At 36.3% G+C, this 27,404-nt stretch overlaps 1 protein-coding gene across 1 annotated transcript in view; it reads left to right on the top strand.

The window, feature by feature from the left end:
* EPC2 (enhancer of polycomb homolog 2) overlaps nucleotides 1-27,404 on the top strand; it is a 108,594-nt gene that overhangs the window by 15,433 nt on the left and 65,757 nt on the right. Inside the window, exon 2 of the mRNA XM_060016839.1 lies at nucleotides 27,151-27,310. Coding sequence (XP_059872822.1) covers nucleotides 27,151-27,310 — 160 coding nt within the window. The remainder of the gene's footprint in view (nucleotides 1-27,150; nucleotides 27,311-27,404) is intronic.

Raw genomic sequence — 27,404 nt, 5'->3', positions numbered from 1 at the left:
GAATTGTGTTTAGAAACAATGACATAATTAAGAGTTGCCTAACTTGTTCACGTTCTACTGTTAGGACATTAATACAGCACAGTAAGGTACTCATTCTGTAGATCCAGTTTTTTCATCCAAATGGATATCTAATTGTCCAAACACCATTTTTTAAGAAATTATTTCTCTCTGGTTTGAGATGCGACTTTCCTCATATTTGAATTTTCTTAGGCATTTGGGTTTATTTCTTAACTTTCTGTTTTGTTTCATTGTGCACAAAGTTTATTGTCTTTATCGTTAATCATTTCATTATCTTTATTTTTTTTATTTTTATTTTTATTTTTTTTTTTTTGCGGTACACGGGCCTCTCACTGTTGTGGCCTCTCCCGATGCGGAGCACAGGTTCGGGACGCGCAGGCTCAGCAGCCGTGGCTCACGGGCCCAGCCGCTCTGCGTCATGTGGGATCTTCCCGGACCGGGGCACGAACCCGTGTCCCCTGCATCAGCAGGTGGACTCTCAACCACTGCGCCACCAGGGAAGCCCACTTCTACCATTCTTATTACTCTCCTTTTGCAGAGTGTTTCTTATCATTGTTGCTTATTTTTGCATATGAATTTATAATTATTTTGTCTAACTCCAGAAAAAAAATGTTGGTGTTTTTATTGGAATTCGCCATACATTTATAAATTAGCTTGTAAGGAACTGACGTCTTTGTGATGTTGACTTCCTATCGAGGAACATGGTTTGTCGCTTCATTTGTTGAAGTCTACTTGATTATCATTCAGGAGCATTTTTCTTATATTGGTTTTGTGTGTTTTTGGTTAAGCTTATTCCTAGGAATTTTATCTCTTTGGTTGCTGTTGTAAATCTAATCTCCTTTTCCATTATACCTTATAACTTGTTATTGCTTGTGTTTTAAAAAGCTGTTGACTTCTATATGTTAATTTTATATCCTGTGACTTTATTATTTAATTGTTGGTACTTGTTTTTGAATTGCTTCTCTTGGGTTATTGAAATATAGATATCATATCACTTGCTAATAGAGGTAGTTTACCTCTGCTTTTCCAAATAGTATACCTCTAATTGCCAGATAGAAGGAGATGCATAGGGCAAGGTGTGGGGAGAGGGACAGGGAGTGTCCATGTCTTCGCTGAGAGTGCCATTCTCCCAGCACCTCCATGTGTTCACCAACCTGGAAGATCTCTGAACCCAGTCCTTTTGGGTTTTTTTATGGAGGCTTCATTGCATAGACACGATTGATTAAATCATTGGCCATTGGTAATTGATCTACATTCTGCCGCTCCTCTCCCTTGCCCAGAGGTCAGGGGAGTGGGTCTGAAAGTTCCAACCCTCTAATGATGTGATTGGTCCTCCTGGCAACCAGCTCCCATCCTTAGGTGCTTTCCAAATGTCACTTCATTAACATAAACTCAGTGGTGTTTAAAAGGGATTTGCTAGGAATATCAAGACACTTTTATTAGTCTTATCACTAAGGAAATTCCAAGGGCTTTAGGAGCTCTGTGCCACAAATGGGACAAAGACCAGATATATATTTCTTGTTTTAAATCTCAATATTACAGTATTACGTGTAATTTTCAAAGAATTAGAATTTTGTTACATATAGTGACATTATTTTAGCCAGAATTTTGTATTTGGCAGATATTTTTGTAAAATAGATTTATTGAGGTATGATTGACACATAAACTGCACATACTTAACGTGTACAGTTTGGAAAGTATTTACATCTGTATACACCTGTGAAGCTATTACTACTGTCAAGATAATAAACATATTCATCACCTCCAGTAGTTGTTTCCTCATGTCCCTTTATAAGCTCCCTCCCACTTCAGGCAAACACTGATCTGATTTCTATCACTGTAGATTAGTGGTTGCGTTTTCTAGACTTTTATGTGAATGAGATCATACAGTGTGTTTTCTTTTTTGGTCTGGCTTCTTTTACTCAGCATAGTTGTTTTGAGATTCATACATATTTTAGCATGTATCAATATTCATTCCTTTTTATTGCTGAATAGTGTTCCAGTTTATGGACATACCACAGTTTATCCATTCACCTGTTCATTGGATTTTGGCTATGACGGATAAGGCTGCTGTGAACATTTATGTATGAACATCTGCTTTCATTTGTTTTGGGTAAATAATACCTGGTGGGTGAAATGGCTTGAATGTATGGTCGGTAAATTTAAAATGTTTCATTAAAAAAAAAAAAAAGAGCTGTCCAACTGTTTTCCAGAGTGGTTAATACCATAGCGGTACCTTCTGGGAGCTGTTTACATAGTTTAGGACCTTGCTACTCAAAGTTTGGTCTGTGGATTTGTTGTTACCTGGGAGCTCCTTAAAATTGCAGAATTTCATACTCCATCCTACAGCCTGTTGAATCAGAATGTGCATTTTAAGTAGATCCTTAGGTGGTTCAGAAGCACATTAGAATTTGAGAGCTCTGGTTTAGAGCTGTAGTTCTCAACCTGCTCCACTCTCCCCCCACCCCACCCCCTTTTTGTTTTTTTTGCTATAACCACTTGAGGGCTTTGACACTTCTGTGAAATTCTCAAATGTGGCTGGGAGATGGAGGAAGGTTTTTAAAAATCTTGACAGATAATATTGATAAATTTGAAAGTTCTGTCCCTCTCAGATGATTGCTTTCTGGTGATTTGCTTATGGCAATAAAGTGTTTTTGCCTGTTGCCCGTTTCAGATGTGGTAGTTTCAGGAGGAATTGCTTCCCAGGCATTTTTCTAGTGTAGAGCTCTCTAGTTTGGCACAATTTCTTGTGGGTAAGAGATACTCATTTTCTTTCTGTGTAATTTATCTGGTGAATGGGTCCATTTGCTAGCATTTTTTTTCCCCCTAATGTTCTTACTTTTCTTTTTCATAACCAGTGGTCTAATTTTTGGTTATTTTCATATATAGGTATCTTGAAATTTTCAGTATGGGTTATCTATCTACTCTTAGTATTCAAGGGATGCAAAATAATATCAGAAGTTGACTGTTAATCAATAGATAAATTAACTGAATATCAAATAATGCCTTTTAAAGCCAAATATCCATCATTTATTTTGCCTGCTGTTTCGAATTTTTTTCTACTACTACTCATCCTCATTCATTGTGTGAATATTTAAGACCAAGCCACATTGATGTTAGTGTCACCTTCCTAAATTAGTGTTGATGTTGAAGGTCATGGTCTTAATGAGCATTAGAAAATTCTCAATTTAAAACAAGGTTTCCAAACTTCCCTGGTGGTCCAGTGGTAAGACTCCACGCTTCCAGTGCAGGGGGCATGGGTTTGATCCCTGGTCCGGGAACTAAGATCCCACATGCTGCACCACAGGGCCAAAAAATAAAAATTCTAAAAATAAATACATAAAATGAGGTTTCAAAACCCACAATTAGATAACAAGAGAGTAAACATTTACTTTATCAAGTGGAACAAGTTAGTGATGTATAACTTTAAATTGTTTTCCAAAAGTTGATTTGTTAGACATTCTAGAATTATAATGCTTGTGATAAAATATTTCTACACAATAAGATTGCTTTCACTTTTTCACTTCTGTTTAAGATGAGTTACTCAGACCAGTAAAGCCCCTTATCCCCATTTCTTCTTTATATCCCCACAAGCAGTTAAGGGAGAAGGAGAAGCAATGAGTGATTCAGTTCTTAATCATTTAAAATTTAACACAGCTGTTTTTCAGAAGAGAAAAATCTTTACCCTGTTATTAAATTCTAAAAGGAATTTATTGCAAATGGGCACTTATCTGTTCCGTTGATAAATGCCTTTATTTTTTTATAAATTTACTTTACTTTTGGCTGCGGGGTGGGGGTGGGGGGTCTTCCTTGCTGCGCGCGGGCTTTCTCCAGTTGCAGCGAGTGGGTGCTACTCTTCATTGTGGTGGCTTCTCTTGTCACAGAGCACGGGCTCTAGGCACGCCGGCTTCAGTAGTTGCAGCACGCAGGCTAAGTAGTTGTGGCTCACGGGCTTAGTTCCTCCGCGTCATGTGGGATCTTACCGGACCCATGTCCCCTGCATTGGCAGGCAACCACTGCGCCACCAGGGAAGTCCCGATGAATGCCTTTAAATACAGTTTTACAGGAAAAAAATAACAGAAACATGAATAATGTGACTTTATTTTATTGATTTTTAGCTAAAGCTGATTATTTCTTTGGGAGGCAAAGTTAATGAAGTACCTGCAAGTTTACTTACCAAGGCAGTATTTAGAATACTAGAGGAGTGGACGACTAGTATGTGCTTTAGGCCCATGTTTTTCAAAATTTCTGTGGTGAAAGACCAGTTTTTTTAAATTAATTTTAATTCATTGCTTGCTAATACTTTTCTCAAGTATAAGGAAAATGAGTTACTAGAAAAGCTAAATAAAAGAAAAATGTGGAAAATACAAGGACTCTTTTTTTTTTTAATTATTAATTTTAACAGACAAAATTACTGTCAAAATGCTTCAGAACTTCCTAAATGCTTATTCTAAATTTCTGTACCACAATCTGAGTACCACTGCTTTAGACTGGTGGTTCCCACAGATTTATTATCACATTGGAACTTGTTAGAAATGTAAGTTTCCTGGTTCTATCCCAGACCTACTGAATCAGAAAATTCTGGTAGTTTTGCTAAGCAATCTGTTTTGAAACAAGACCAACAGATGATTCTGAAACACACTGAAGTTTGAGAGCCACTGCCTTGGCCTTTTTCCTAAAATGCTGATTAACTGGGCTTTTTTAGGTGGAACTGGATAGAGTTTAAACTTGAGTGCCAACTATTAAGTAAAAGAATGAAATATAGGGTTGGTTACAAAATTAAATCTGTCGCAGATTCTTAAAAAATAACACATGTAATTAAAGATTGAAATGTTTGATGTGCTAAATGAATAAAGAGAAGATTCTGGTGTTTTGATACCAGGATTATGGATCACATAATTAAAATTATTTTGATAGAGTTGAAAAGCTTGACACTGGTCTCACCTAGATGAAGACTTAGTTGGTCAGAACTCTTCATGCTTGTTAAGACCTCAGGGTTGCATAGCAACTGATTCAAACAGCTGTAAGTTGGATGTGTGGCAGGTTGTTTCAGTATATATTCATAGGAACTAGAACATTGTTATATTTCAGTGTTTGAAATGGGGTCTTTGTCTTGATTAATCTGTTTTATCTTCATTGTCCCGTTGTTTGTAACTAGGAGATAGAAATACAGTTGATTTTTGTATATTGATTTTGTATCTTGCAATATTGCTAAACTCGCTAATTTTAGAAGGTTTGTCTATAGATTACTTTGGGTTTCCTACTTAGAAGGTCAAATGGGTCTGTGAATAAAGGCAGTTTTACATCTTCTTTTCTCAGTCTGGGTGCTTGCTCACTCCATCTTTCTGCCTGCCTGCCTCCTGTCTGGTGATTACACTGACTAGAACCTCCAGTATAATATTGAATAGAAGTGTGGAGAGCAGATATCCCTGTCTTAGTCCTACTTTTAGGGAAGAAGTATTCAATATTTCAATTAATTATGATGATGTAATTTTTTTGTAGATGCCTTTGATCAGGTTGAAGAAATTCCCTTTTATTTTTAGTTTTCTGAGAATTTTTGGAGTGGATGTTGGATTTTGTAAGTGCTTTTTTCTATGTACAGAGATGATCATACAGCTTTTCCTTTTTTGATTTATTATTATGGTGATTACATTGATTTTCCGTGTAAACCAGAGCTGCATTCCTGGGATAAACCTCATTTGGTCATGTATTGTCCTTTTAATAAATCATTGGATTTAATTTGCTATATTTTTGTTTAGAATGATTACATGTATGTTCACAAGGGATATTTGTAGTTTTCTTTTCTTGTAAAGTCTTTTTCTGATTTTGGTATCAGAGTAATACTGGCTTCATACAATGAGTTGGGAAGTATTCCTTGCACTTCAGTATCTCGGATAATTTTTTTGTAGAGTTGGTATTATTTCCTCTTCAAATATCTGGTAGAATTTACCAGTGAAGCGATCTGTCTCTAGGTTTTTCTGTGTATGAAGGTTTTTAACTACAGTTGAATTTCTTTAATAGACATAAGATTACTCAGGTTACCTATTTCTTCCTGAATGAGCTTTGGTAGTTGGTTTCTTTCAAGCAGTTTGTCCTTTTCATCTAATTGACAAGTTTATTGGCATGGATCTGTTCATAATATTCTCTAGGATGATGTCTCTCTTGTTTCTGACATTGGTAAATTGTGTCTTCTCACTTTTTCCCTCATTGATCTGGCTAGAAGTTTATCAATTTTATTGATTTTGTTAAAGAATCAGCTTTTGGTTTCATTGATTTTTCTCTGTTGATCGTCTTTGTATTTCATTGATTTTTCACTTTGATCTTGATTATTTCCTTCCTTCAGAGTTTACTTTGGGCTTAATTGGCTTTTTTTTTCTAGTTTTTTTAAAGTGGAAGCTAATGTCATTGATATGAGACATTTATTTTACAATGTTTAGAAGCTATAAATTTCTTCCAGAGGGCTTCTTCAGCAGCATCTCACAACCTGTTTTTTTTATTATTCAGTTTAAGATACTTTCTAATTGCCATTTGATTTCTTCTTTGATTCTTGAGTTATTTAGAACTCTGTTATTTAGTTTCCAAATACTTAGTGGTTTCACAGAGATCATTCTGTTAGCAATTTCTAACTTAATTCTACTGTGAGAACATAGTTTGTGTGATTTGAATTCTTGTAAATTTTTTGTAATGTAGTTTAGAATATATCCTGTCTTGGTAAACGTTCCCTGTAATTGTGAAAAGATGTATGCTGCCTTTGATGGATGGAGCATTCTGTAAAAAGTCAGGTCAAGTTAGCTGGTAGTGTTGTTCTTGTGTTGTTTTATTTATTATTGAGAGTGTGGTATTGAAATCTCTAATGTGGATTTATCTATTTATCCTTGAAGTTGTATTCGTTTTACTTTATCTTACTTTTTAACATTTAAAAAATTTTTATTTATTTATTTTTGGCTGCGTTGGGTCTTTGTTGTTGCACACGGGCTTTCTCTAGTTGCGGTGAGCAGGGGCTACTCTTCGTTGCGGTGCGCAGGCTTCTCATTGCGGTGGCTTCTCTTGTTGCGGAACATGGGCTCTAGGCGCACGGGCTTCAGTAGTTGTGGCTCGCAGGCTGTAGACTAGAGTGCAAGCTCAGTAGTTCTGGCGCACAGGCTTAGTTGCTCAGTGGCATGTGGGATCTTCCTGGACCAGGGCTTGACCCCGTGTCCCCTGCATCAGCAGGTGCATTCTTAACCACTGTGCCACCAGGGAAGCCCTGTATTCGTTTTAGTTTCATGTATCTTGAGGCTCTGTTATTAGGTGCATAGATGGGTCGGGCTGTAATGTTCTCTTGACTAATTGATCCATTTAAGCATTATGAAATAAACTTCTTAATCCCTGGTGACAGTCTTTGCTCTTAAATTTATGTTGGATGTTAATATGGTCATAATAAGTCTCTTTGATTAGAGTTAGTGTGGTGTATCTTTTTCCATTTAAAAATTTTTAACTTGTTTATGTCTTTATATCTAAAGTACATTTATTGTAGGCTGCCTATAAATTGGGTCTTAAATTTTTTAATCCAGTCTGGCAATTTCTGTTTCTTAATTATCTTGTTGAGACCATTTATGTTTAATATGATTTTTTTTAAGTTAAGTCTTTATTATTTTTTTCTTTTTTTAACATCTTTATTGGAGTATAATTGCTTTACAATGTTGTGTTAGTTTTTGCTGTATAACAAAATGAATCAGCTATACATATACATATATCCCCACATCCCCTCCCTCTTGCATCTCCCTATCCCACCCTTTTAGGTGGTCATTTTTAGAGCAGTTTTATGTTCACAGCAAAATTGAGGGAAAGATACAGAGATTTCCCATATAGTCCCTGTCCCCACAAGTGCATAGCCTCCCCCATTATCAACATCTCCCACCAGAATGGTACGTTTTGTTACAATGTTACATGTTTTTAACTATTAATGAGCCTACATTGACAAATGATAAATGTCCAAAGTCCATACTTTACATTACAGTTCACTCTTGGTGAATTCTGAGGATTTGAAAAAGTGTATGATATGTATCCATCATTATGGTATCATAAGAGTGTTTTCACTACCCTAAAAATCCTGTGTTTTTATTGCTTCCCTGCATCCCCCCTTCAACCACTGATCTTTTTACTGTCTCCATTGTTTTGCATTTTCCAGAATGTCGTATTATTGGAACCATTTTCAGAGGGGTGACTATGGGTCTTGAGCATCCATGGATATTGATATATGCAGGGGCTCCTGGAACCAATCCCTCTTGGATACGGAGGGATGATGACTCTTTCATGGGTGGTGCCTTTGGTGTTGTATCTAAAACATCATTGCCATACTCAAGGTCATCTAGGTTTTCTCGTATGTTATCTTATAGGAGTTTTATAGTTTTGAATTTTACATTTAGGTCTGTGATCCATTTTGTGTTAATTTTTCTGAAGGATGTAAAGTTTGTGTCTACATTAATTTTTTTGCGTGTTGATGTCCAGTTGTTCAGGTACCGTTTATTGAAAACTGCCTTCACTCCATTATATTGCCTTTGCTGCTCTGTCAAAGATCTGTTGACTAGGGCTTCCCTGGTGGCGCGGTGGTTGAGAGTCCGCCTGCCGATGCAGGGGACACGGGTTTGTGCCCCGGTCCGGGAGGATCCCGCATGCCGCGGCGCGACTGCGCCAGTGGGCCATGGCCGCTGAGCCTGCGCATCCAGAGCCTGTTGCTCCGCGGCGGGGGAGGCCACAGCGGTGAGAGGCCCGCGTGCCGAAAAAAAAAAAAAGGTCTGTTGACTAATTATGTGAGTCTCTTTCTGGGCTCTCTGTCTTCTTCCATCGATCTATTTGTCTGTTTTTTCCCCAGTACCACTCTGTCTTGATTACTGTAGCTTTATAGTCTTGAAGTCAGGTGGTATCAGTTCTCTAATTTTGTTCATCTCCTTCAATATTTTGTTGGCTGATCTAGATGTTTTACCTCTCCATATAAACTTTAGAATCAGTTTGTCAATACCCACAAAAGAACTCGCTGGTTTTGATTGGAATTACATTGAATCTATGATATAAATCAAGTTGGGAACAATTGACATCTTGATGATATTGAGTCTCCCTATGCATGAACATGGGCTATCTCTCCATTTAGTTAGTTCTTTGATTTTGTTCATCAGAATTTTGTGGTTTTCCCTCAGAAATAGTGTATACATTTTGCTAGATTTACAACTATTTCATTTTTAGGGTAAATGATATTGTGGTTTTAATTTCAAATTCCACTTGTTAATTGCTGGTATATAGGAAAGTAGTTTATATTTACCTTGAATTGTGCAACCTTGCTATAATTATTTTATTAGTTCCAGGAGTTTTTTGTCAGTTCTTTCAGATTTTCTACATAGACTATCATGTCATCTGTGAACAAAGACAATTTTATGTCGTTTTTCCAATGTGTATATCTTTTATTTCCTTTTGCTGGTCTTGTTGCAGTCACTAGAACTTCCAGTATGATGTTGAAACAAAATAGTGATAGGGGACATCGTTGCCTTATATCTGACCTTAGTGGGGAAGCTTCAAGTTTCTCACCATTAACTATAATGTTAGCTGTAGATTTTTATCAAGTTCAGGAAGTACTCTATTACTAGTTTACTGAGACTTAATATGACTTTTTTTTTTTGCGGTACGCGGGCCTCTCACTGCTGTGGCCTCTCCCATTGCGGAGCACAGACTCCGGACGCGCAGGCTCAGCAGCCATGGCTCACGGGCCTAGCCGCTCCGCGGCATGTGGGATCTTCCCGGACCGGGACACGAACCCGTGTCCCCTGCATCGGCAGACGGACTCTCAACCACTGCGCCACCAGGGAAGCCCTAATATGACTTTTTATATGGTTAGGTTTCACTCTGTGATCTTAATGTTTTCTGTTTGTTTCTTCTGTTCTTTGTTCCCTTTTCTTATTTTTCCTTCTTTTTGGATTATTTTTTTATGATTCCATTTTATCTCTGTTTTTGGCTTATTACACATAGGTCTTTGTTTTGTTACTTTAGTGATTGTTTTAGGGACTTGGTTCTCAATTGGGTCTGATTTATTTCCCGGAGGACACTTGATAATTCCTGGAAACTTATTATTTTTCACAAGTAGAGGGTGCTACCAACATCTCTTTAGTAGAGGTCAGGGATGCTGGTAAATATCCTACAAAGCACAAGGCAGAATTCCACAACAAAGAATTACCTTGCCCAGAATATCAATAGTGCCAAAGTTGAGAAACTCTGATTTTGGGTATACATCTTTATTCCAGTCTACCTTCAAGTGACATACCACTTATGTACACTGTAAGATCCTTACAATAACGTACTTCCACTTCTCCCTGTCCAGCCCTTATGCTATTGTTTTCATGCATTTTACATATGTATAAACCCTATAATACATTCTTATTTTTTAATTCAAAGAACCAATTATTTTCAAATACTTCAAAATAATAAGAAAAAGATGTATATATTTACCATTGTAGTTATCATTACTCCTGCTTTTCATAAATATATCTTATATCTAGACTTTCATCTGGTATCATTTTTCTTCTTTGCGAAGGACTTCTGTTAACACATCTTGTAATGCAGGTCTTCTGGTGATGAATACTTTCTACTTTTGTACATCTAAAATAATGTCTTTATTTCACCTTTTTTTGTGTGTGATAAAGCACATAAGTTTATCTTCTTAACAATTTATAAATGTGCATTACAGACTGCTAGCTGTGTGAATTGTACAACAGATCTCTAACTTTGTTTTTGAAAGATATTTTTGCTGGACATAGAATTGTAGGTCGACAATTTTTCCTTCTAATATTTAAAAAAATGGTGCTCTAGTCTTCTCACTTGGATTATTTCTGATGAGAAATCAGATGTCATCCTTATCTTCGTTCCTCTATGTTAGCATATCTTTTTTCCAGTCTGGTTAATGGAAGCAGGTGATCTTTCTGGCCCTGAGTGACAGGCACTGTTCCCGCTAATCCTTTGTTATAGTTCATTCTCCACTGTTACATAGTTTCTTCACATACAAGTGCTGATGAATATTTTGCTGAATACTCCAGGGAACCCTCTGCAGATCTCCTGCGTCCTCTCTCTGTGTAGTTCTTTCCTCTTTGGTACTCTTCCCTATGGACTTTAGGTGCCTTAGTCTTCCTGGACTATTATTTCTGTCCCCTCAACTCAGGAGGTCTTCTAGCCTCTGCCTCCGTTTCATCCTCGTGCTCCACAACGTGGAATATTCTTTGAAGGTAGTAAGATAAGGCAGTCGTGGTGCTTACTGGTTTTAGTCATTGTCCTTTATTGCCTGATGTCTGGTGTTTAGAAAACCATTGTTTCAACTCTTTAGCCAGATTTTTGTTGTTGTTGCTTCAGGTATAAGGGTAAATTCATTCCCTCTCCCTTTTTTTTTTTGCAATTTTTTATTGTGATAAAAATTCACATAATATTTAATTCACCATATTAAAGTGTACAGTTCAGTGGTTTTTAGTACGTTCACAGTGTTATGCAGTGTCACAGCTGTCTTATTCCAGAACACTTCCATCACCCTAAAAAGAAACCCCATACCCATTAATCACTCTCCAACCTACTTGTTCACCAACCCCCTCCTTAATAACCGCTAATATAGTTTCTTTATGCATTTGCCTATTTCTGAACATTTCCTATAAATGGAATCATACAATATGTGGCCTGTTGTATCTGACTTCTTTCACATAGTGTCATGTTTTAAAGGTTCACCCATGTTGTGGCATACATCAGTATTTCACTCCTTCTTATAGCTGAATAATATCCACTGTATGTATTTCATCTTTGTTAGAGTGGAAGTTAGCTGCTGAAGCCTTTTAACTGGTTTCTGCTGCTGCTTTTATCTCCCAGAGTCCATATTTGACCTTGGCAGGTGATTTTAATATGCTGTCAGGACTAAGAATCAGATTTGGAAAGTTAGTTCTAGAAGAGAAGCAGGTTTAGTTAGAATAGGATAAGGACTTATCTAGAGTCCTTTTTTCTTTGTCTTCCTCCTTTTTTTTTTTTTTTTTGATCATGAAAGGGATCAGTTTAAGTGGTTTTAAAGATTAGCACTGGTTGCTTTCTTGTAGTACGTATTCTTTGAGAAAATTGTAGAAAATATAGAGAAGAAAATAGAGACCAGCTACAGTTTCAGTACCTAATACTTTGACACATTTCTTTCCAGCTTTGTTTTTTTACTTTTTAATTCTGCATTTATGCATGCTATCACCTGTTATTCTATTTATTTCACTATAATTGAGATTATCTTCAATATGTGATTTTGTTGCATGCTTTTTCTACTTAATGTGTAAGCATTTTCATGTCATTAAACTGTCTTGCAAAAAGTTTTGAATGGCAGTGTGTAAGCTTATCATATGCCAGTATTGGAGATAATAAGGTTTTTTCCCGTTTTACTTATTATAATTATTGTGTAAATAATAGATTAACTGTTAGAAAGTTTTTGAAGGCTTAGAAACATATTACCAAACTGTTCTCCAGAACATACCAATTTACACTTTAACACATTCACTAGCACTCATTCTTGAAAGTGTCTGTTTTACTCAGCACAATTTCACCAGCGTTGTGAATAATGATTGCCATACCAGCATGTTTTGTTTACATTAAATTTTTGTTTACATCAAAGGTTATTTTTTCTAGATTTTAAAAATCAATTTTATTGAAGTATAATTTACATACAGTATAAAGTATTTGTTTATTTTTTTATAATTTATGTTATTTTTTTGGCTGCGTTGGGCTTCCGTTGCTGCGTGCGGGCTTTCTCTAGTTGCGGTGAGTGGGGGCTACTCTTCCTTGCGGTGCGCGTGCTTCTCACTGCAGTGGCTTTTCTTGTTGTGGAGCACGGGCTCTAGGCGTGCGGGCTTCAGTAGTTGTGGCACGTGGGCTCAGTAATTATGACTCGTGGGCTCTAGAGCTCAGGCTCAGTAGTTGTGCTACTTGGGCTTAGTTGCTCCACGTCATGTGGGATCTTCCCGGACCAGGGCTCGAACCCATGTCCCCTGCATTGGCAGGCAGATTCTTAACCACTGCGCCACCAGGGAAGCCCAAGCATTTATTTAGTTTTTAATTTTATTTTATTTGACTGTGCCATGTGGCATGCAGGATCTTAGTTCCCCAACCAGGGATCAAACCTGTGTCCCCCACCGTGGAAGTGCGGAATCCTAACCACTGGACCGCCAGGGAATTACCATAAAGAATTTATTTTGTTTATGGTTTTGTGTTTTAATAAACAAATATACCTGTGTAACCACCATCCCAAACAAGGAATAGAACATTTTCATTCCCCACAGAAGTTCCATTTAACCTATTTGCAGTCATATCTTCCACCCCCTTTTCAGGCAGCTACTGATCTGATTTCAGTCGCTATAGATTAGTTTTGCCTGTTCTCAAACTTCCTATAAAGGGAACCATACAGAATGTAGCTGCTTGTATCTCGTTGTTGCTTGTTGTACTTTTGAGATTCATCTATGTAGTATATATGATTAGTTTGTCTCCCCCACCTCCCTCCTCTTTTTTTCTTTTAACTGAGTAGCATTCCTTTGAATGAATGTATTTACTTTAGTCACCTGTTAATGTGCGTTTTTATTGTTTCCAGTTTTTGGCTGTTTTGAGTAAAATTGCAGTTAACGTTCATGTGCAAGTTGTTTGTGGACATGCATTTCACTTCTCAGGTACACACTTAGCAGTAGGATTGCTGGGTCATGTGATAAGTGTATATTTATAAGAACCTGCCCAACAGTTTACAAAGTGGTGATACCTTTTGACCCTTCCACCAGCAGTTGATGTTGTCAGTTTCTTAATTTTAGTCATTTTGTGGGTGTGTAGTCAAAACTGTCTGCAATTTTATTTTGCGTTTTCCTGATACAAAGATGTTGAACATCTTTTCAAGTGTTTATTGGTCATTCCTGCATCTTCTTTTGTGAAATATCTGTTTAAATCATTGGCTCATTTTCTTTTAACAGTGGGTTGTTTTGGGGACTTCTCTGGCGGTCCAGTGGTTAAGACTCTGCTCCCAGTGCAGGGGGCACAGGTTCGATCCCTGGTCGGAGAACTAAGACCCCGCATGCTGCAATCTGCAGCCAAAAACAGAAAAGAAAAAAAAGCGTTGCTTTTTTATTATTGAGTTATAAGAGTTATTTATATATTCTGCATACAAGGCCTCTCACATACTTATTGTGAATACTTTTTCCCCCAGTCTGGCTTGTCTTTTTATTTCCTTAAGAATGTATTTTGAATAGCACAATATTTGCATTTTGAGGAAGTCCAGCTTATCAGTTCTTTCATTTATAATGTGTTTTGCTTTATGTTCTAAGAAATCTTACCCAAACCCAGAGTCACTAAGATTTTTCTCCTGTGTTTTCTTGTAGATGTTTTACAAGTTTAGGCTTTGTGTTTATGTCTGTGACCTTTTTTTTTTTTTAAACACAGATTCCTAGAATCTTCTCCCAGAGATCCTGGTTTAATAGGTCTGGGGTGGAGTCAAAGAATCTAGTTATTTGTTTTGTTTTTTATAATTTATTTATTTGGCTGTGGCAGGTGAGTTCCTTAGTTGTGGCTTGCAGGCTCCTTAGTTGTAGCACGTGTGCTCCTTAGTTGCGGCCAGTGGGCTCCTTAGTTGTGGCATGAGAATTCTTAGTTGCAGCATGCATGTGGGATCTAGTTCCCTGACCAGGGATTGAACCCGGGCCCCCTGCATTGGGAGCTTAGGGTCTTAACCACTGTGCCACCAGAGAAGTCTCTGTGACCTATTTTTGAGTTAATTTTTGTGTATAGTTTGAGTTAGGAGTATAGGCTTATTTTTTTCCAAACTGACGTCCAATTTGTTGGCAAGACTATGCTTACCCCCATTCAGTTCCCCCATTAATTGGCACCTTTGTCTAAAATTCATTATGTGTATGTATGTATGTGGGTCTATGTTTAGACTTCTTTTCCATTGCTTTATATGTACATTCTTATGCTGATAACACACTGTTTTGAATAATTTAGCTTTATATTTTGTAATGTAGCTTGTAATCAGATTGTATGTTCTTCAAATTTCTTTTCTTTCAAGATTATTTTGGCTATTTTGCCTTTCCATATGAATTTTAGAATCAACTTGTCCATTTCTGTAAAAAAAGAAAAAAAAAAAGCCTGTTGGAGTTTTGATTGGGATTGTGTTGAGTGTCTAGATGAATTTTGGGGGAAATTTTACACAAGTAAATTTTTTGAACAGTATTGAACCTTCCAATTCATGAGCATACTACATCTCTCCATTTATGTTGATGTGCAAGTTTTACACATATTTTGTTAAACCTGTCTGTAAATATTTAGTGGTTTAACACTGTTGTAAATGGTAATTGCTTTTTATTTTTATTTTTTAGTTGGTAGTATACAGAGGTACAATTGAGTTATTAATATTGACTTGCAGTCTTGTTAAGTTCACTTTTTAGTTCTAGTAGCTCTGTTGAGATTCCCTAGGATTTTCTCCCTACATGATCATATTATGTGCAGTTTTACTTCTTTTTTTCCAGTCTGCCTGCCCTTATTTCTTTTTCTTTCCTCACTGCAGTGGCTAGAAACTCAGGGAAAATGAGGCCTAGAAGTGGTGAGAATAGACCTTTTAGGCTTGTTTTTGCTCTTGGGGGAAAGAATTCAGTCTTTGACCATTAAGTATGATGGTCTGTAGGTTTTCCTTTGTGCTGCCTGCCCTTTATCAGATTGAGGACATCTTTTTCTTGCTTTCAGTGAATTTTTTCTTATGAATGGGTGTTGAAAAAAGATTTTGAATTGTCAAATTTTCTAATTTTTTTTTGCTTTTGTTCTCAAAAATTTCGCTACTATTAATATTGCACTTTAATTATATGTTTTAATAAAAATGAGAAACTTTTATCCTTGACAATGTGCTGTGGACTATTCTGAACACCTTATTAACTTATATAATCATCACAACAATCCTTTGAAGTGTATATGGTCTAAATTTTACAGATAAGCTTTAAATCATTATTTTCGAAAGGAATGTAAATTTCTTTCCCAATCCCCTTCATTGTAGACTATGAATATTCATTTCTAATAAATGAGGTTTGTTTTTTCTCTTTGTGTTATAATTTGGGTTCTCTTCACACCGTCATTAATTTTGATTATTTTTAGAGCATGTGAAACATAAACAGGGTTTTAAAATTCAGAACTGTTAAAGGATATATGCTCAGAGAATTGTCACTCCCTCCTTATCCTTTCTACTCCATTCATAATACCCTATTCTTTGTGATTCTTAGCCAATTTATGATCAATTTTGTGAAAGTTCCATGAGTACTTGAGAAGAAGGGGGATTGTGTGTGAAGTTTGATAAATAACTATAAGTTCTACCTTATTAAGTTGCTTATTAGGTCCTTGCTTGTTATTTGTCCACTTGATTTGTCTTGTGCTGAGAGTGGTCTTTTTAAATATATATATAGATTTATTTTATTTAGTAAGTTAGTTAGTTTTCGACTGCGTTGGGTCTTCTGTGGCTGTGCGCGGGCTGTCTCTAGCTGCCGAGGGCTTCTCATTGTGGCAGCTTCTGTTGCAGAGCACAGGCTCCAGGCGCACAAGCTTCAGTAGTTGTGGCACATGGGCTTCAGTAGTTGTGGCTTGCGGGCTCTAGAGTGCAGGCTCAGTAGTGTGGCACACGGGCTTAGTTGCTCTGCGGCATGTGGGATCTTCCCGGACCAGGGCTCAAACCCGAGTCCCCTGCATTGGCAGGTGGAGTCTTAACCACTGCGCCACCAGGGAAGCCCCCTGAGAGTGGTCTTTTAAAATTATTTTTAGTGTATCTTTGTCTGTCTTTGCGTATCTGTAGCTTTTCCTTCATGAAATGATTATTTGATCATAAATTATTGTTGATATATAGATATTCATAAATGTGTATAGAAGTTCAAGATCTTTGTAATGAATTGTGGGTTTTGGGTCATGCTTAATGCTCTTTGGCTTGAATTCTACTTGTCTGATATTAGGATCTGCTCGTCTTTCTTACTGTATTCCATTACCTGATAAACTTTTCTGTTCCTTTTACTCTTTTTCACTCACTCTTTGTGGTGATGGTGGTGGTGGTGGGGTATTTCTTGCATAAAGCATATAGTTGAGTCTTTGGTTATGAGACGAGTTGAAAATCTTTTTGTTTTCATAGGTGAGATAAGTCCACTCACATTTATTGATATGACTGAACATGTTTGATCTCAACTCTTTCATAATATTTAATTGTTTTGTATTATGTTATATTGGCTAGTTTCTTTTTTTATTTTGCTCTCATCTTGTTTTCCTTCTCCCATTTTTAGTTGCATTATTTCTACTTTACTGTGCAGATGTTTGTACATTAGTGCTCCAGCCTTTCCCCCATCTTTGACATATATGTATATGTGTGTGTGTGTGTGTGTGTGTGTGTGTGTGTAGTTTTGTTGAAGTTTTCCATTCATATCATGGTTGGATGAATCCAAGATGATGATGGGCTACACTAGTCATTTGTGGCTGGTGAGCATTTGAAATATGGCTAGTCTGAATTGAGATGTTCTATACGTGTAAAACACGTGTTACATACAGGTTTTTAAGACTTGGTGTGGAAGAAAAAATGTAAAATATCTGCATACCTTTTTATATTGATTACATGTTGAAATGATAATGTTTGGATATTTATATTGGCTTAAATAAGATATATTATTAAAATTAATTTCATCCTTTTTCTTTTTACTTTTTTTGGTGTGGCTACAAGAAAATTTAAATGTGTGGGTCACATTTGTGGCTTCCATTACATTTCTTCTGAACAGTACTATTCTAGTAGATTCCTCAAAAGTCCCCTACAGAATTCCCTGAGTACTTTGTATAACCTTGATACTTAAAGGATAACTTAGCTGGATGTAAAATCCTTGATTCATACTTTATGTTCATTGAGGTTTCTGAAAATGCTGCTCATTGATGCTTTGCTTTATGTTATTTTTTTTTTTATTTTTTTTTTTTCTTTTGCGGTACGCTGGCCTCTCACTGTTGTGGCCTCTCCCGTTGCGGAGCACAGGCTCCGGACGCGCAGGCTCAGCGGCCATGGCTCATGGGCCCAAGCTGCTCCGCGGCATGTGGGATCTTCCCGGACCGGGGCACGAACTTGTGTCCCCTGCATCGGCAGGCGGACTCTCAACCACTGCGCCACGAGGAAGCCCCTATGTTATTTTTAAAGTCTGATGTCATCTGATTCTTTTGGCCTTTTAAGTTATTATTATATGTTATTGTTACTATTATTGTTTGCTTGGAGGCTTTGAGGATTTTTTCATTATTTTTGAAACAAATATATGTCACAGTCTGTTGTTCTGGGTTACTTTTGCCAGGTACTTGATGAGCTTTTTTTATTGTGGTAAAAAATGCAGAGCCTAAAATTTAGTATCTTAATCATATTTAGGTGTACAGTAGTATTATACAAGAGATATCTAGCACTTTTCTCATCTTGGAAAACTGAAGCTCTATACCCATTGAACAACAATTTCCGTTCTTCTCCTCCCCCAGCCCCTGGCAACCACCACTCTTTCTAAGAATTTGACTACTTTAGACCTCATATAAACAATGCAGTATTTGTCCTTTTGTGACTAGCTTATTTCACTTAGCATAATATTCTCAAGGTTCATGCATGTTGTAGCATGTGTCAGAATGTTCTTCCTTTTTAAGGCTAATATTCCATCATATGTACATACCACACTTTGTTTGATATCCATTTATCTGTCAATAAACACTTGGGTTTCTTCTACCACTTGGCTATTGTATTATAAATAACACTGCAGTAAACATGGGTGTGCAAATATCTCTACAAGATCCTATTTTCAGTTCTTTTGGATATATTCCCAGAAATGTGATTACTGGATAATACGGTAGTTCTGTTTTCTAATATTAAGCCTTCTAGTCCATGAACACAGGACATCATTCATTTACTTATGTCTTTCTTAATTTCTTTAGGCAGTGTTTTGTGTTTTTCAGTGTACAAGCCTTTCACCTCCTTGTTTACGTTTATTCCTAAGTATTTTGTTCTTTTTGATGCTATTAAGATGGGATTGTTTTCTTAATTTCCATTACAGATTGTTCACTGTATAGAAATGCAACTGATTTTTGTGTGTTGATCTTCTGTCTTATAACTTTGTTGGATGCGTTTACTAGGTCTAACTTTTTTTTTTTTTTTAATGTGTGAAATCTTTAGGGTTTTCTACATAAAAGGTTATGTCATTTGTGGGCAGAGATATTTTTACTTCTTCCTTTCCAATTTGGTGTTTCTTTTTCTTGATAATTGCTCTCCCTAGGAGTTCCAGTATTGTGTTGAATAGAAGTGGCAAAAGCAGGCATTCTTGCTTTGTTCCTGATCTTAAAGGAACAGCTTTCAATTTTCCACCATTGAGTATATTGTTAGCTGTGGGCTTTTCATATATGGCCTTTATTGTATTGAGATGATTTTGTTCTGTTCCTAGTTTGTTGAGTGTTTTTATCATGAAAGAGTGTTGAATTTTTTTCAGCATGTCAATTGAAATAATCATGTGGTTTTTGTCCTTCATTCTCTTATTATGGTGTATTACATTAACCAATTTTCATATGTTGAGCATTCTTGCATTGCAGAAATAAATCCCACTTGGTCATGATGTGTAATCATCTTCATGTGTTCAATTTGGTTTGCTAGTATTTTGTTAAGGACTTTTGCATTGACATTTATCAGCAATATTGGTCTGTAGTTTGTTGTTTTGTATTTTTTGTTTTTTTACTTGTAGTATCCTTCTGCCTCCCCCCTTCCAGTTTTATTGAGATATAATTGATACATAACATTGTATTAAAGTGTACAACATAATGATTTGATATATGTATATGTTGTGAAATGATTACCACAATAAGTTTAGTTAACATCTATCACCTCATGTAGTTACTTTTCTTTTTTTCTTGTGAGTAGGACTTTTAAGGTGTACTGTCCTGGCAACTTTCAAATATACAATACTGTATTAACTGTAGTCACTGTGCTGTACATTAAACCCCCAGGACTTATTAATCTTATAACTGGAATTTTGTACCTTGTGACCACCTTTACCCATTTCCCTATTCCCCACCCTCCTTGTAGTATCTTTCTCTGATTTTAGTATTAAGTTAATACTGGCCTCATAAAATGAGTTTGGAAGTTTTCCCTTCTCTTCAGTTTTTTTTTTTTTTTTTTAAGATTTTGAGAAGGATTGTAGATGAGTCTTTAAATGTTGGTGGAATTCTCTAGTGAAGCCATCTGTTGATGAGCTTTTCTTTGTTGAGAGGTGTTTGATTACTGATTGAATAGATTCAATATCCTTACTGTAGTTCACGGTTTTAATTTTTTCATGATTTAGTCTTGGTAAGCTGTATATTTCTAGAAATTTATGTGTTTCTTCTGAATTATCCAATTTGTTGTTATATAATTGTAGTAATCTCTTATGATCCCCACTGCACCCCCCCATCCCCCCGCCACCCTCGTGGCATCAGTTTTAATGTCTCTCCTTCAGTTCTGATTTTTGGTATTTGAGTGTTTCTTAGTTCGTGTAGGTAAGGGTTTGTCAATTTTGTCGATCTTTTCAAAACAACTTTTAGTTTTGTTGGTGTTTTTAAATTTCTCTATTCTTAATTTCATTTATTTCTGGTCTAATCTTTATTATTTCCTTTCTTGTACTAACTTTGGGTTTTGTTTGTTCTGTTTTTCGTTCCTTGAGGTGTAAAGTTGGGTTGTTGATTTGAGATCTCTTTTAATGTAGGTAGACATTTATTGCTATAAACTTCCCTCTTAGTATTGCTTTTGCTGCATCCCTTAAGTTTTGTTATGTTGTGTTTTCATCTTCATTTGTCTCTTTTCTAAATTCCTTTGTAATTTCTTTCTTGACCCATTCATTGTTCAAAAGTATGTTGTTCAGTTTCTACATATTTGTGAATTTCCAGTTTTCCCTTTGTTCTTGATTTCTACTTTAATTCCATTGTGGTTGGAAAATATACTTGATGTAATTTCAGCCTTCTTAAATTTGATAAAACTTGTTTTGTGGCCTAACATGTGATCTGTCCTGGAGAATGTTCTGTGTGAGCTTGAGAAGAATGTGTACTCTGCTGCTGTATGAAGTGTTCTGTTTATGTCTGTTAGGTTCAGCTGGTGTTTGTGTTGTTGAAGCCCTATGTTTCCATATTGATATTCTTTCTGGTTGATGTATTCATTATGGAAAGTGGAGTATTGAAATTCCCCTGACTCAGTAACTTCAAATGAATTCTTCTTGAGTTCACTAATTCTTTTTTCTACTTAATTGATTCTGCTGTTGAACCCCTCTGGGTGGATTTTTTTTTTTCCCCCCAATTCAGTTACTGTAATTTTCAGGTCCAGATTTTCCATTTGGTCTTTTTTATGTTTTCTATGTCTTTCTTGATATTTGCATTTTGTTCATGCATCATTTTCCTTGATTTTCTTTAGTTGTCTATTTGTGTTCTCTTAGTGCATTGAACTTTATTAAGATGATTATTTTAAACTTTTATTGTCAGAAAATTCACAGATCTCCATTTCTTTAGGGTCAGTTTCTGGAGATTTATTTTGTTCTTTTTTTTTTTTTTTTTTTTTTGCGGTACACGGGCCTCTCACTGTTGTGGCCTCTCCCGTTGCGGAGCACAGGCTCTGGACGCACAGGCTCAGCAGCCATGGCTCACGGGCCTAGCCACTCCGCGGCATGTGGGATCTTCCCAGACCGGGGCACAAACCTGCATCCCCTGCGTCAGCAGGCGGACTCTCAACCACTGTGGCACCAGGGAAGCCCTATTTTGTTCTTTTGATTGACCCATTTTTTTTCCTGTTTTTTTCATGTGCCTTTAATTTTTGTTGTAATTTGTGCATTTGAAAAAGTAGCCACCACTCCCAGTCTTTATGAATTGGCTTCATACAGGGTAAGGCCCTTACCAGTCAACTCAGGTAGGGGGTCTGGAAGCCCCTCAAACCTTTTCTGGAGATACATCTTCTTTGGGCATCTGCACATAATTTCCCAGTTAAGAGAGGTTTACTTGTTTCTTTATCCGGATCTTGTTGTAATCTTTTGCTCCCTCTGGTGTTTGTCAGTGGTACTGCAAGTTTTCTGGTGTTGCAGCAAGACTCTAAGTTCTTTTTTGTTCTCCACAACCCCCAGGCATCCAAAGAATGCTGGTTCAGTCAGCCTTCTGAGTTAAGTGAGACAGAAGATAGTCCCTTGGGCAACTTCCCAAAAAGCTGGAATGTTAGACACACGTTCCACCTTTCTCTTTCCCTCCCAAGGGAGAAGCTGTGAGCAGAATGTTTTCTCCTGATTGCTCCAAACAGTATCAGATCTTGTCTGGTTATGCAAGTTCTTGTGTGCCATTTTGCTCCCTGTTGGGCTTTTTTTGGATAAGTAGATTCATATCTTTTATCTTAAATACTAGTTCTGTTGCATTTTTTGTTCTTTCTTCAAGGACTCCAATTATATGAATGTCATTTGTTCTTTGCCTGTTTTTGTATCCTATCATTTTGTTTCTTACTCATTTTAGTTCTTTTTTCATCTTATTTTTATTCTCTTGATTATTTGACAGCCTTTATACAACACACTTATGTCTTTGAGTACATTTTGCATTGGGCTTCTAGTAATTTTAGTTTTCATCTCTGAGGTAATTGTCTTTTTCTTTCTTTCCTGAGTTCAGTCAACTCTTGCTATTTTTTTCCCCTGAGTTTTTTGCCCCCTTCTCTGATTTTAGTTTTTAAGTTCCTTATTCAGGTGACTTTTTTTTTTTTCATATCCGTAAGTGTTTCTTTCAAGGATATTTAAGTTTGGGACATTCTTAAAGTTTTCTTCTCCACCTCCAATTTGGAGTAGAGAGAGTTCATTATTAGATGTATAGTTGAATCTCGTTTTTTGGGTTTTAATAATAGTACTAGACTTACTAGGTTTTCTTTTGTTCGTTTTTTGTAGATTTGGGGTGGTTCACAACATTCCTAGTTCAATGGTTCCCTTTTTTGTCTGTGTAGACTGTGTAGCATGATCTGCTTTTGAGGAGTAGGCAGAGAATAGCTTGTCTCGTTCTGGCTCTTTCTAGCTAGTGTTTCAAAATCCCCATCATTTGGTTTTCTGCAGGATAGGTGAGGTGGTCTCAGTTTTTATATTTTTCTTCTCTGCAAGGATTTGAAACTTCCTCTTTTGATTTTGATCTCCCAGAATTTTGCGGTATTCTGTTTTGTGCTGATGGCTCATTTCTAATTCAATTTGTTATAGTGGCTTTTAAGTTTCTTAGTCCTTTACTAGTAAGTTTACTATTATAGTGAGGTAGAGTAGGTAAATGTAGTTATTCAGTCAGGTATCTTTAATTGGGAATTTTGGATGTAAATTTTTAAAACATCAACGAATAATGTTTGACTTTGTATGCAGCCTAACCCAATACATTCTGAAACCCTACAAATTGGGGCATGAGCTTGGCAAGATGGAAAAGAGACATACAAATAATGATTCAAATTTCAGTCCTGCTGATTTCCGTCATAGAAATCATAGAGTCTTAGTGTACTCATATCCAAAAGAAAAAATATTTCTACTCTGTCCCTGTAGGATTGTGCCTGATACTTATTATACATGACTAGAAGTCATTAATTATTTAGCGTCTTTTAGTTTGCGTTTAACGGCTTTTCATGTAATTTCATGTGTTACTAGGAAAAGTATAAAGTACAGGGAAAGTATAATATTTCTAGGGAAACACAAAACGTGTTTAGGTACAATATGGTAGGTTTCAAAAGGATATTTCAGAATGTCAAAGTAACCATGAGAAGTGGTTTTTGTGTATTTTGGTGGAGAGTCCTTTCATTTAGGATGTTAAACTTTTATAGCATTTTTCTTTTTTTTTTAGTTTATGGAAGAAATGTAGATTTACTATTTACTATAGAAAATTTCTGAAACTGCAAAAGGGGACAAAGAAGAAATACTTATAGCATTTTGTGCAGTGTTCTATTCTGTATTCTTCCAGGCTTTTTTCGTGTCAATAGAGGTCTAAATTATGTTGTTTTTTTCTACTACCTAAGAGTTCCATTTTATGGATATGACATAGTAGATATACTAAGTCTGTATTTATTGCTATTTAGACTTTTTTTTTTTTTTTTTGGTGCTATAAACAGTGCCATGATGAGCATTTTCATTTAGTCAGTGTTGCCCATTTCTTTGTTGCCTTTTGATGAATTCCATTAGTGGAGTTAGTGGGTCAAAGGCATGCTTTTTTAAAGGAAAGGAAATTAGGTAGTGCTTGGTTTTTAGTTATTTTTAAAAATTAGGTAACCTCACCAGTGTATGATGCAGCATGTAACAAGGAATCAGCATTACTCATGTCAACATCTTCCCCCAATAAAATGACAAATCAAAACCGGTACCTACTTTGAGTCTTTTGTATGTTTGCCACTGATTAGTCTGTAGATTAAAATGGGGGAGGTGTCATGATCTGGCCTCAATTTCTGGCTGCATCTGTCATCTGTAGGCCGCATTAAGAAGGGAGTCATCCATGATCTGTTTTTAAGTTTTTTCATTTGTAAAATTAATGTTAAATCTTAATCTATTGAAGATGTATTTCAAAATTGGATAATACCTAAAAATGTTTTGTATTTAGGGCAAAGTCAAATATATATCAAAAGACTCTCTTCAAATAAAAAATGTACTCAGTTTCCTTTTTTTACCTGTGTCTGTAGATTATTAGCATTACAAGAACATGGTTTTTTATCTGTCAGACTTTTCTAATAAGGATGGAATAGTCAAGGAACACTGGAATCAGAGTCCTGAAATTTGGCTCTCTTATACATCATTCCTATTTGCTAAGAGCAAGTCACTTGTTTCCTGAGTCTCATTTACAAAATGAGATAATATCTACGCCTGTGTCCCCAGATTGTAAGGAGCTAATAGACATGTGATTGTGGGTGTACTTCGAGAGCTGTAAAACATATAAATGCAGGGTGGCATTGCATATTGCATCACTTTCTTTAACTAGGAGAGGTGAAATATCATGAAGGTAATAGGAAAGTATAGGCTTAAATAATGCTAGAAATTGCCAACCTCAGTCAAGGCCTGGCTTCCTAGTTTCTTGATGCTGTTTGTTTGCGTGTTTGATCCCATCACAACTTCTTAGACGACTCAAAAATTTGAGTACTAATAGATTTTAACTAAATCAATAGTAGTTTTTATATGGGGAAATTTACTTAGTGCTCCAACTTGGGATTCTACCCTATGAAGAAAAACATATTTCTTCCTTGCACCGAAGGTGAAGAAACTTTCAGATCTAAACCAGCACCCACCCTCTTGTCCCTTTGTTCAATATTTGCCTTTTATTGAATGTCTCTGGGCTTTTGTCCATTTTGGATATTCTGTTTTCTCTGCCAGGGTTGTTTTCTTCTTTTCCTCTTTTGCCTTGCTAAAAATCCCTGTTGATCCTGAAACTCTTAATTTACACTTTACTTTCTTTGGACATCTTTATCCTCCCAAAACGAGTGGTTTGACTAATTGAAAAGAGATACGCTTGTCAAGCTCAGATCGCATACTCAGGTATCTCTCTTTCACTACCTAAGTTCCTTAATGGCAAAGTCTGTCTCTCATTCACTCATAATTCTCAGGGACAGGAGTAGTATCTGGTGTCTGCCAGGTACTCAGAAATGTATTGAAAGGATGGCTGCTGATAAATAAATCTTAATTTATGCATTGCAGCATAGCCAGTACTCTCTCTTTTTTTTTTTAATTGGGATATAGTTGTTTTACAATGTTGTGTTAGTTTCTACTGCACAACAAAGTAAAGTAGCGTTCCCTGTGCTATATAGCAGGTTCTCATTAGTTATCTATTTTATACATGTTAGTTAGTGTATATATGTCAGTCGCAATCTCCCAATTCATCCCCCCCCTTCCCCCCTTGGTGTCCATACATTTGTCTCTGCGCCTGTGCCTCTATTTCTGCCTTGCAGACAGGTTCATCTGTACCATTTTTCTAGATTCCACATATATGCATTAATATATTTGTTTTTCTCTTTCTGACTAACTTCACTCTGTTTGACAGTCCCTAGGTCCATCCACATCTCTACAAGTGACCCAATTTTGTCCCTTTTTAAGGCTGAGTAATATTCCATTGTATATATGTACCACATCTTCTTTATCCATTTGTCTGTCAATGGGCATTTAATTTGCTTCCATGACTGGGCTATTGTAAATAGTGCTGCAGTGAACATTGGGGTGCATGTGTCTTTTTGAGTTATGGTTTTCTCTGGGTATATGCCAGTACTCTTTTAGGTAAGGAAATAACAGAAGGCCTCTCTGATGACATGAGACTGAAGGAATTTCAGAAACAATCCATTTGGATATTTAGGAACCTTAAAGGAGAGGAGAAGTGTGGCTAGAATAAAGTTTGGGAGGAGAAAAGTAGGAAATAAGGTCAGAGAGGTATAAAGCCTTGTAAGCGTTGAGTGATTTTAACCTTTAATCTAAATATGAAGGGGATCCTTTGGGGAATGACATGACCTAATTTACTACCTTCCACAAGGTAAAGGTGCTTTGTTGGGAATGGTCCATAGTGGGTCAAGGGAGAAAGTGTCCATTAAGTGGTGGAGGTAATGAAAAGTTACTAGAATCTGGGTGTATTTTATAAGAACTTTTTGTTTCACCTTTGTTAAAAAATATTTCCTGCCGTGATAGTAATATATTCAGAATTTTGTACTGTTGAAGTTTCAGGTATATAAATGCAGAAGATACTTAAAATCTGTGATACAAATTCTTTTCCTGTTATTTGCATGTTTTTCTGTCATCTTGTTATTGGTGATAAACACCTCAATTAATTTAGCAAACCAGGGGATCGATTTTCTTGTAATGTTAAATTCTTGAGATGTTAAATTCTAGTTTGTGAATGTTTAATCTTTTTTGAAAAAATCCTACTTATTAAAATTGTAATCATCTAACATGGTATCAGTATGAGTACAAGTATTGAGGGAGAATGATAGCAATGTTTCCTGAAGGTCTGTGGCAAAGGAACTGTTTAGAATTGATTCTTAAAGCACTGTGCAATTATTGAACAGTAAATTGTAAATAGAATTTTGCATTGAATTGACATTATTAAAACAACTCATGTTGCCTACTTTACATTTTCCAGGAACATCATTTACAGCGAGCTATTTCAGCACAGCAAGTGTTCAGAGAAAAAAAAGAGAGCATGGTCATTCCAGTTCCTGAGGCAGAGAGCAATGTCAACTATTACAATCGCTTGTACAAAGGAGAGTTTAAACAGCCAAAGCAGTTCATTCATATTCAGCGTAAGTTTGTTAATTCATTGTTTTCTGTTTGTAATTTAAATTTATCAACCAGTGAAAAATCCTTTCTTTTTGCCCAAAGAGATTTTAATTTTTC

Source organism: Delphinus delphis, chromosome 7 (assembly GCF_949987515.2).
Source record: "Delphinus delphis chromosome 7, mDelDel1.2, whole genome shotgun sequence".
NCBI lineage: Eukaryota > Metazoa > Chordata > Mammalia > Artiodactyla > Delphinidae > Delphinus > Delphinus delphis.
Note: the sequence above shows the minus strand (reverse complement) of the source record. Positions and strands in the feature narration are given on the sequence as shown.